General features: G+C 32.4%; 1 protein-coding gene across 1 annotated transcript; it reads left to right on the forward strand.

Moving 5' to 3' along the window:
- Window positions 1–792: 792 nt before the first annotated feature.
- Window positions 793–12,234, forward strand: LOC25489115 (uncharacterized). The gene is made up of 8 exons (XM_039831220.1): window positions 793–929; window positions 1,266–1,772; window positions 3,004–3,153; window positions 8,377–8,601; window positions 9,130–9,243; window positions 9,474–9,662; window positions 10,312–10,709; window positions 11,343–12,234. Exons 1-8 carry the CDS (start codon window positions 875–877, stop codon window positions 11,952–11,954), a joined length of 2,250 nt encoding a protein of 749 aa, XP_039687154.1. The 5' UTR covers window positions 793–874; the 3' UTR covers window positions 11,955–12,234.
- Window positions 12,235–12,360: the final 126 nt, after the last annotated feature.

The following is a 12,360-nucleotide window of genomic DNA, read 5'->3' on the forward strand; positions in this document are numbered from 1 at the left end:
GATTTGTTATAATTTGAAAGCTACAGACATTTATATTTATATTTATATTTTTAATTAAAATCAAAATTTTATAAAAAATACAGTTCATAATTTTCAAACATTAGTGCCATAAAAAGAGCAGAAATATGGGCCTGTCTTTTCGCTTGTAATAATAATAACAATGACTTTAACAATATTATTCACCACTGTAAGCAGTTGTTAGGAGATTCTTTTAAGTTTTAACAACTCTATGGTTGAGTTTAGTCAGAGGTAAACAAATGAAGTCGCTCACGAGTTGTATACACAACTCCATTAAAAAGTAGCTCCTAATTATTATTGATATACCGACTTGTGTTAATAACTTATTATTTAATAAAACGAATTAAACTTTTTGCCAAAAAAAAAAGAAGCCTAAACACACTCTATTGTACATGTGCAACATTTCAAAAAAAAAAGAAGCCCCTGCTACATTCCCCTCTTCTTTTTCTTTCCGTCTATTTTCTTCCAACTAAAAAAATAAAAAACATGTAAAATTACCTGTGTTTTTTTCATGAATTTTATTGAATTCTAATAATCATACTATATAATATACTTAACTTGTAGACTTGAGAAGCAAACTTTGTTTAGAATATATATTTTTCCTTTTTCACTTTAGTTTTTGTGCTACAGTGTTCTAAAGCATGTTTAGAATCATTTCTTTTTATATTCTCATATCCTTCAAATTCACTGAAAATATACCCAACCAAAGTTGGAAATATATTGGACTATTCTTCAAGTTAAACTCTATATATAGTTGGAACATAACACATGGACTAAACTTCTCTCTCTTTCCCATTTCACATTGTTCTTTCTTTCATCCTTCAATTCAATCTGAGTTTCAACCTTGAAGACCATCATGAGCAATGGAGAAGGGGGAGAATATATTTGTAACATCACACACACCACTGAAGGTACGTAGTTTATATTTTTTTACCAATGAAAAATAATCACTAATAAAAATAGTTGAAATAAGCGACAGAATAATACTACTATATGATAAAAAAAAAATCATATAATTTGTTTCTAATTTATTCGCTAAATGTTATAAAATTTATAGTATAAAGAATATGCTGAAGGTTCTTACAAGTTATATGAAAATAGTTTGACTTATTTTATCTTTTATTATAGAAATAACTTATATAATAAGTGTTTATGCTATAAACCTTTAGTTAAGTTGTTTATCCAAACAAGGAATAACTCTAATCCTTTTTTTTTTTTTTCTTTTCATGTTGTAAATGTGTCTCTAGAGGACATTTTAAAGGGATATACATTAGAAGGAAATTGGGAAGAAGTTAAGAAATTATACAATTCAGATCCTAACTTCAGCACAATGGAGATCAACAAAAGTAGAGGAACAGCACTACATGTGGCAGTAAATGATGGCAATGAGGAAGTTGTTAAAAGTCTTGTGAATTCAATCTTATGTCACAAAAATGAGAAGGAGGCCCTTACATGTAAGAATGAAAAAGGTGACACTCCTTTGCACCTTGCAGCATCAAGAGGATTCAAAGATATATGTGAATGTATCATAGGAGAAGGTGGTGAAAGAAAGGATTTGATTGACATTGATAACAATAATGGAGAAAGTCCTTTGTTTCTTGCTGCATTGTCTTGGCAAAAACAAACTTTTGTGTATCTCATCAAGTTTAAACCAGGTAGAAGTGACTGTGGTGGTAACTATTCTTATACTAAAGATCTTATTCGAAGCAATGGGGATAGTATTCTTCACTGCGCCATCCGGAGAGAATTTTTTGGTAATTATCAAGCTTTTAATTAAATTGCATGCTTTACTTCATCTTATGAATTTTGTATATATTTGGGTTCTGTTCTAGTCGATGACTAAATGCATTCAGGAAGTCATCATATCGATGGTCGTTTGATTGAGATCAGACGGTTTAAATTCTCGTGCATATTTTGATTTTTCATATCCATGGTCGTTGAATTCATCAACCATCAATGTAAAAAAATCAAAATTTACATGTGAATTTGAACTGTTTGATTTTGATCCGACGATCATTGATATGCTGATTGCGTGCAATCACTTGTTGCTTGGAATCTAAATTCATGAATTTCTATGTCGGTTTTCTAATGTGTGCAATGTTTGGACACAATATGAATATTTAATTATATTTCCTAAAAAAAATAAAATTAACTACTCTCTTTTTGTTTTAGTAACCCACATTTTTATTTGGTGGAAAGATAAAAATTTCGCATGGGAATGAATGTTAAAGGATTATATATGATTTGTGAGAAACTTTTACATTATTATAGATTAATAGTTGAATATGATGGGAAGTGTATTCCTTACTTCCACGTGCGCTTTTGTGTGTGATTTCAGGATTAGAAGAGAGTGAGACGTCATATCTCAATTAAAAACTTTAAGACATCATATATATAAGTTTCCTCTTTTATGCATCTAAGATTTTACTCATTTATAAGCAATGTGAAACTTGATTGCTCACACTTGAAACCCAACATTCTTCCCATTAATTGTGAATTCCCACCTTCTATAACATATCAAACTTCCACTCCCCCACACCAAACCGAACCAAAACTCTAATACCACTTGTTGAGGAGTCCGGATGTCATGAGAGCAACAACAGATCAATGATTCAGGGCTGCAAGAGATGGAGATCCAACATCTCCATCCAAACTCACAAGACTAGTATATGAGTCGCCTTTCTTGTATATCCAATATTTTACACATTCATAAACAATGTGGGACTTAACCACTCACATTTAAAATCCATAATAATGTTATCTACTTCCTTTCATAATGCTCAAATAAGCCAATGGTTTGTTTAACAACCTATTTAGAAAGAAAAATGCAATAAATTTCTAATACAATAATTCTTTGACATTCAAAAAGTTGAATATACAACTTTTCATCATTTCTAATACAATATTTATACGTTAATTTCTTTAACAACTGCTCTAGGACATTCTTTAACATTTTCCAACTAATATTTATGTATATTGCAACAGATTTGGCACTTATAATAATACACAAATATCCAGATCTTATCGTCATTCAAAACAAACTTGGATTTAGTCCTCTCAAACTTCTTGCTACTAGGCCCTCAGCCTTCAAAAGCGGATACAAGATGATATGGTGGAAGAAGATTCTTTACCACTGTAAGTGTGCAACATTTCAATATTTGTGTACATTACTATCTGCAGATAAATTGAGAAGAAACTCATTGTCTTGGGAACATATGTTTTTATAGCTAACTATCATGCATGATATTCTATATTAACATTTCTCTTATATGTTTAAACATTGATGAATTATTAGTTACCTGAAGTTTGGTTGGATATCAATACTCTGGAGACAAAATTCATTAAAAAATTGATTTTATTTTTAAATAAATGAATACAAAAATATGACATAATTGAATGATGAATACATATTCAATCAAAGTTTAAAGATACCATAGTATTCACCTTAAACATTTTAATCTCCACTCTAATTTATAAACCATTTAAGGATATACAACTATGAGTTTAATAACTATCCATTAAAGTTTGGTCAACTCAAAACTATCCACTAAATAATCATGTAAAAAAGTTTTACCATCATGACGAATCATATTTTAAAGTGGTGTTGAGTAAAATATATATATATTTTTTAAATAATTACAAAAATATCTATGTAAAGAGGTGTGATTAGATTTCTCCAATAATTTTATTTGTCGATACATATTACTCTCTTCGTTTCTTTTTAAGTGTCGTTTGATTAAAGATTTATTCTATATGAAGCACATACACTCCTCAAATTAGGCGTGTTGATGTCAGATACGTATCGTGTCCAACACCGACACATATGATTACATTCAATTATGTCAGTTTCTCAAATTAGCGTACGATTGTCAATTATACATTTTCTCAATTATTCTTATCTTTTTCAATAAAACAAATTAATGCTATATATTTAAAAAATTAAAATTTTTTTCTTAAACAAAGTTTGTTTCTTTTTAAAATGCTATGTATTTGGAAAACTAAACAAAGTTTGTTTTTTTCGTAATTTTAAACATTCAAATCTATGTCACATAGTGTGAGACTAATATTGGTTGAAACCATAGTTGAAGCCTTAATTTTGATTAAAGGAGTTCAAAGAAAGTTAACATTTTCTTAACTTTTGATTAATGTGAAGTTGGAATAATTTTTATTTTGCTTTGCAATTATCTAAAAATATGTGTACAATATTTAGATTATAATATTTAAATTATTGATAATTGTTTGTTATCAGAGAGAGATAAACCGTGTGCAAAAATAAAAATTGTTCGCGAAAGAGAGAGTAATTAACAATTGTTTGTTAGGAGAGAAAGATAGCACATTAAATTTATTGAAAAAAGAAATTTTATAAAAAAAAAAGAATAGAAATTTATTTGTGGAGTAAATGAGGGTATAATAGGATTAAAATGTGCTAAAGCTATTTCAAGACGACTCTTAAAAAATAATGGAGGGAGTAGTTAAGTTATAAAAATAGTATTGCATGATGAGCAGAAATATTAATTCCTTATCTTTGTCATAATTTAAAATATGTGTTGCCAGCGATTCGTAAGTATACAAAGCCTATCTTTTTTCCTTCTAAGGCTTGTTGACTTGAGCCCCACCAATTTTTTTAATTTTTTTTTTAGGCTTTAATATGTCTTTCATCCCTGCAATTAGGGATTATTTAAAAATTGGTATCTGTAATCGCTAATCCTGGAAAATTGTCCCTACAAACGTTAATCTTTAACATTTCGTCCCTCATCACAGTTAATCACTGCCACGTCACTGATTTGATGACGTGGTAGTTTTGATTGGCTTATTTCATATGAATGGACCAAAATACCCCTGCTTTCCCTTTCTTCTTCCCTCTCGTTTTCCCTGTCCGGAACAGCTCCTTGATGAACCCAACAACACCATGGCTTTCCCTTCCTTCTTCTAGCTCCTTCATTAATTAATCTCAAATTCTCAATGAACCCAACAACAGCAACAACAACAACAACAACAACAACAACACTGATGCTTTCTCTCAAATCATCTTCTTCACATTCTTCGTCCTCTTCTCTTCTCTTCACCACCACCAACACATCAACGATTTCTCCTATATCCACCATTTTCCAACACCAAACAACAACAAATTCATCAACAATCGCAACAAATTCATCAACCGTTGAAACCAAAAAAGAACAGCTTGAAAACTGTTACCTTCTCGCCGGAATCAACTACAAAGGCTTCACCGTGAAACAATTTCAAGAACTACGAAAAACTCTTCCAGAAACAATGACACCCGTTGTTGTGAAGAACATGTTGGTGTATAATGCACTTGAAAGATAATCATAATTATTAGCCAGATTTGGAAACTATTTCACAGAATCACAAAGTCAAGGATCTCACTCACAATGAGATCCGAATGAAAGAAGGAACATCTGATATCAGTAAATCAAACCAAATCAATCTATTGAGGAGAGAACAAAAACGAGTATTAATGGGATTAACCGCATCCACAAAAACAACACTCACAAAGGATCATCCAATAACCAGGGAAGAAGCCTAGGGAGAGATCAAAATAATCGCTTTCTGGAAAATCACACACAATTATTTGTTGTTGGAAAATCACACACAATCGCTTTCAGACATTGTTTAGCATTGTTTGGATCTGAAAATAAAACGTAGGATGTTTCGATCGAACAGTAAAGGTGTAACACCCCGTTTTCCCAACATAAAAATTTCATAAATTAATCAGAGTAAAACACCTTAAACGGAATGCTACACTTCTAAAATATAATAAATGAGATAATTAACTAATTATCTTTCCAAAAATCATCAATATATAATTCAACTTTGCAGCGGATAAAATTCATTGACATAGATAAGTCTTTGGCACGCAGGCCTTATTAAAACATAAACAATACGTAAATGAATAGAAAATAGCCACAAAAGATCTCATCACGTTACGTATCAGAGCATCCTAAGACTCGGTGAGGAATAAGTCACTCACGATAGCAACACCAGCAACCTACTAACGATCACCTTCAAGTTACTCATAGGAAGAACAACATTTCCAAGCAGAAATGGTGAGATTTCACAAAACAATAATATTAAGCATATAATTCAACAATTATATTTAATCAACATCAAAACATCTTAACATTCTTTATAGATAATAATATATCATTTAACACTTTAATCATAGTTTGTATAAACAATTACAACTTCACAAATTATCAACATAAACATCCTTGACTCGACAAATGTGACTCCAATTTGATTATGCAACTTAGACCTCTTATATGCATGTGGTACCAATACGGAGCATCAAACCCCTATCGCTATTTGAGTATTATTATACTCCAGGGCATCAAGCCCCTATCGCTATTTTGAGCTAATGCTCCAACGTGGTGAGTACAAAGCTCCAGGGCATCAAGCCCCCAACACTGAAATGCTAATGCATGGACTCGACTTCTTAAACATCTTAATTTGACAACCTTTTATAATAGTCCAATACTTTGAAACATCAACATCTTCGATGACTTAGACTGACTCATGCAACTTAGTTAATTAACAATCAGCAACATAGGCAGTATGCAAAACATCATGATATAATAATATCGAACGCAAGTAAACAACATCTCAAATATTCACATATAATTCAAGTAAAGAATATACAATTACATCACATTATAAACAACATCAAATCATCATAATTCAGCTTCACAGATCATCATTAATATTATAATTAATATTCATAACTATCCCAAGGCTCAACTCTCAACAACTCGTGCGACAAAGATCGCAAAAACCTAAACAAGCATTCTGTCTTACAGGGGCTCGCGAGGCGAGTTCAGAAAAGTGGCTATTCGCCTTGGTGAGTAAGCTGCTCGCCTTGGCGAACAAGAAATGGGTGCTCTCGGGAACTTGACATTTTTCACTCAAAAATCCATTTTTAAACTTTCCCAAGTTCAATCTCAATCTAAAAACTTGCCTAATCATTATTATACATATTCAGGCACTCAAAATCATCTAAGGTTCAACTTAAGGTCACGGCTACAAAAATCATGTTGATTCACTGGTCACACTCGCTATGGCGAGTTCCAGGGTATGACTCGCGAGGCGAGAAGAAGTTGCTCGTGTGGCGAGTGATGAAGATCATCACTCGGGAGGCGAGCGATGAATGTCGGCTCGGGCAGAAGTGCAGTTTTCACGAAAATTCACTTATTTACATGGTTTAACCTTCAAAACTAATTTATGTAATCATTCTATAGGATATCTAAGGCCTGCAAACAGTTTCTACATCAATCTAACAGTTCTACATCAATTAATCCTCAATTTATCACTTTAACCCTAATTCTCCAACTTCTCTAATTCAATCCTACACTTGTTAAATTTAATCATCAGAATTACAGACTTAATAGAATTGAATGCTAGTCTCACCCTTACCTTAGAATATGAAAATCGCAGCCTCTATGTGCTTCTCCCTTCTTTTGGCTTTTTCTCCCTTTTCTCCAAAATTGGTCGTACGTTCTGTTTTTCTAAACTAGGTCTTTCCTACTTATAACTCCGCCATCTATCTTATCTTATTTCTCTTCCCCCCCCCCAAACATTCTAAAATCTCATAACAACCCCTAAACTCAATATTATTTTATTTTCTAATCTTATTCTATTAAATAATATAATAAGCCACTTAATAAATCATATTAATATATTATAAACTCTCTTAATAAATTCTAGACTCAATTAAATAATTAAATAAATTAAAACAGGCGTTACAGAAGGAGAGGGTTTTGATTTGGAATTGGAATTGGGAGTTGACATTGTTAGGTTTTGGGTTGTTTGAGAAATAAACGTAGGATGAAAATAAAAGAATTGGAACATTGTTAGGAATTGGAACATTGAGAAATGAGAAATGATCGGGTATGAGATTAGGTTTTGGGTTTTGAGTTGACATTATTCAGAATTGGAACATGGTACACACTTTCTAGTTCTCTAACCTAGTTCTCTGATGAAAATAATTCTACTGGTGTTATTGTTGATGAAGAAAAGAAAGGGAAAGGATGAAGATGAAGGAGGGTATTTTGGTCCTTTTTTGTTTAACTAGAGCAAATCAGTGATTAACTGTGATGAGGGACAAAATTTTAAATGATTAACGTTTGTAGGGGTAATTTGCCGGGATTAGCGATTACAGGGACCAATTTTTAAATGACCCCTAATTGCAGGGATGAAACACATATTAAAGCTTTTTTTTTATCTCCAAGATGACATAAGATGCATGCTCATATGCGATATTACACTTTTTTTGTTCTTTAGAAATATATTTATGCATGACAATTTTCAATGTATTGCTCTAATGTTATGACACACTATCAAAAGGTATACTTGCGGGAACCCTAAACGTTGATGAAACAATCAAATATTGTCAGCTGAAGCATAAGTCAGAATCACAAAAACCATGTCCAGAGAACTACGGCACATGTTATCTATTTATTGATAAATGTCGAGAATATGCTTATCCACTTATATGTTTTGCTAAGCCACTTATAAGTTTTGCCAAGCAAAAGCTGCAGAAGAAACAAAATACTTATAATGCTGCAAATGGTATGTGCATTAAATCTTTCTTATATAAGCACGTTGTGATATTTTTTTTCTATTTGGCTAGGGTATGAAGTAGATAAGGGTTTTGGGGTCTTCAATTTTATTTTTTTTTTCCTTGGAAGATTTCGAGGAATAGATAAGGCTATTACAATGGTTAAAATGGTCCAATGCGGCCACGATGCAGTTGTGATTGAAGATCACACCGCAAATGTGGTGCGATGCTGTTGCAGAGGCTGATGCAATTTGAAACAATATAGCATTGTAAAAAAGTTCATCATCTGACCAACCTTGGATTTCGAAAAATCCAAAATAGACTAAATCAAATAGAAATTGAAACCATTTGGACTCAGACACCAATTTCCTTCACAAGAAAGCACCATAGCATAATTTTTCTCTGAGAGACATGGATAGAACGAGGCCCTCATTTTGAGAATAAAAAAGGCAGTATGGATTTTCTCTAAGAAGAATGATAGAATGTGTAAAAATATTTTTATATTAAGAATGCACAAAAATTAAGCTATGTTTTTGCAGGAACGAAAGACAAAGGGTTGCCATCTGAATGCAAGCTTCTTCCAGAAAACTATGCCACATGTCTTTGGTTTTTGAAGTTTGCATACATCCATACCCTTGGCCTTTCAGGAGTTGGTAAGTGTCTAATTCTAGTTGACGTCATTCTCTAAAGAAAATCTTACATGAACACAACCTCAAATAAAAAAATATTTGAGCGCACATACAAAAGTGAAAAAAAATTTAAAAGAGATTTCTCTTGTAATTTTAATATTTTTCATTTGATTGTGTTCGTCCAGACATTTTTTATTTGGGGTCATGTCCTTGATTGTTATTGTTTTATGGATGTGTTCAAAATTTGCTTAAAGGGATTGATGAAATTAAAAAGATGAAGCAAAAGCACAAATGGAGTGGTCAACTCTTGAACATATTTATGGAGAATCATATTTTTGAAGGATTTGTGGTGAATCCTTATGACTCGTACTTGGGAACCGGCGCCAAACCAATAGGAGATGTGAGTGGAACAGATATCGTGTCTGCTTTCAATCCAAATCAAGGTATCTGATTCATTTTAGTGGTCTCTTTGTAAATACATCAACTTTTTTTTTAACCAATTTCACTTATTTTTAAGTCTGGAGAGAGTCATTTCGATTTGATCATAAGGGGTTATATATGGGTAATCTAATCATTAAAACTTATTTGATTTCACACAAAATATATCATTGTATTTTTATTTTGGAGAATGCTAACTAGTGCCCTTGAGACATTGGTTAGAGTACTAAAATAAACAACTTTGCAACAAAAATTGGTAATTATTGTCAAGACAAAAGTAAAAAATTTCATTTCCAAGACAGAATTTCTACGATGGATTCCTTAATCATTTCCGTAAGGACATTGGTTAGCAAAACCCATTTATTTTAGATCAAGGAAGAGAGAATTATTATTAATTAATAAAATGAAACCAACGATTGTTTTACAACCGTTTTTGAAGAACTCAAATGATTAATGACCTTTTAATTAAGGACACTTCATTTAGTAGAACTTGAATTTTGATCCTGACTAAAACAATCATTGATCAGACTAATTATCTTTAGATTGATCTCCGTGTCACTAGGACTTCCTTCCCCCGAAAATCAGAAGGATAAGACCAAAATTTAAATCAATATTCCAAAATATTATTGAAAATAACATAAATGAAACTTGCAGGAGATAACAACAATGAGGAGGACCCAAAGATTTTAGCAAAACTTAAACATGAGAAAGCAATTTTGGAAAGTGAGACAGCAATTTTGACTGCAGCAAGAAATGGCATAGTTGAAATAGTGGAAAAGCTTATAGCAAAAATACCAAGTTCCATATACGACCTTAACTTGGAAAATAAAAATGTATTACTTGTAGCAGTTGAGAACAGGAGAACCAATGTCGTTGAGGCATTAAAGAAACGTTTTGACAAATGCAATAAAATGGCAATATTTAATGATCTAATCCAAGGGGTGGATGAGAGAGAGAACACTGTGTTACATTTAGCAGCTACCAAGAGTGATCGAGATTGGAACATATCTGGTGCTGCCTTGCAAATGATGTGGCATATAAAATGGTTTCAGGTATTTCTTTTCTTTCAACTTAGGAGGATCCATCGCAGTTTAAAATTCGATGACCTTGATCAGGATGAGACAGTCCAAAATAATGCATATTTCAAAATATCAAACTTGAATCTAGATTGTCTGATTTTAATCAAACAACCACTGATATTGTGACTGTAAATGTGTTTGCAATTTGGGTAAAAAAATGACCAAACCAATCAATAGTCTTTGAGCAGTTCTTTTTAGGCTTCCACAATGTCTTTTTAGGCTTCCGGAGGATATTTTTCTTTATAATTTTAACACCTTCGGTAGATAACTCGCAGAGGGTATTCAGCCAAAAGAGATATTGAGGGCCTAAAAAATATCCTCATAATACTCTCAATTGCAGTTAACTGCCGCTCCCTCCCAACTGCAGTTGGGGACGAGTGGCAGTTAACTGCACTTGGGGGTATTAGTGTATTTTTTTGGGTCTGAATGAGAAAAATCAAAGTGAGAAGAGCAATTTTCTTACTTTTAACACTAAAATTGAAAAAACCAACCCGATTGGATTGGGAAAAGTTAGATGATTGAACGCGTAGTCTCACTTTGAAAGTTGAATGATTGTCCATTTGATAATAATTTACCCTTCTAACTACTTTTGCACACATGGATCAGTATACTAAAGGACTAGTGCCAGAGCATTTCACAGTTAGAACAAACAAAGATGACAAAACAGCTGGAGAATTGTTCAAGAAATCACATGAAGAACTGGTAACAAAAGGTAGTGAATGGCTCAAAGATACTTCTGAATCTTGCTCTGTAGTAGCAGCACTCCTTGCCGGTGTTTCCTTCGCTACATCAAGCACTGTACCAGGCGGCAACAGAAGTGAAACAGGCGAACCGGCATTGGAAGGAAGGCCTGCATTTGATGCATTTGCTTTGTCTTCAGTAATTGGTCTTTGTTTCTCTGTCACTGCACTCGTAATGTTCCTGTCCATACTCACTTCTCGAAAAGAAGCCAAAGATTTCAGAATTGATATGCCAAGGAAACTTCTTTTGGGATTAAGTTCTCTTTTCTTATCCATTATTGCAATGTTCGTCGCTTTTTGCTCTGGCCATTTCTTTCTTATTGACCAAAAATTCAAGCACATTGTGTTCCTCATTTATTCAGTCACTTGCTTCCCTGTGACTTTGTATGCAGTAGCACAACTTCCACTTTACATTGATCTTCTTAGAAGTATTGTAACCAAAGTGCCAAAGACAAGTGATAAGGGGGAGGAAATATAAAGGTGTATAATGAAGTGAAAATGTGTTTGGCTTGTTCAAACAACAACAGTACTACCTATGCTAAGCAGTATACTTCTATGTTTGTAATAATATATTTAGTTATTTACTTCTTTGTATAATGTTTGTAATTATATATCTTTATATGTATGATTTTGGATTGTGGTTATTTTAGTGAGATTCTACTATCACATACTCAGTAAATGTTTAAAACTGATAGATTTATTTCGACATTCACACCCTTTATTGCCACTTTTATTCGTGATTAATTGATTATTAGCTACTAATTGTTTAGACAAATTCTCCTTTCTAAGTACAAAATATTTGTAAATATCACAAGAAACGCCAAAGGCTTGAATTTCTCCTTTCTAGAGCATTTCTGATTGGTAATTTTTAAGCAACCCATATT

The sequence above is a fragment of the Medicago truncatula genome, chromosome 3 (genome assembly GCF_003473485.1).
Source record: "Medicago truncatula cultivar Jemalong A17 chromosome 3, MtrunA17r5.0-ANR, whole genome shotgun sequence".
Classification (NCBI taxonomy): Eukaryota; Viridiplantae; Streptophyta; class Magnoliopsida; order Fabales; family Fabaceae; genus Medicago; species Medicago truncatula.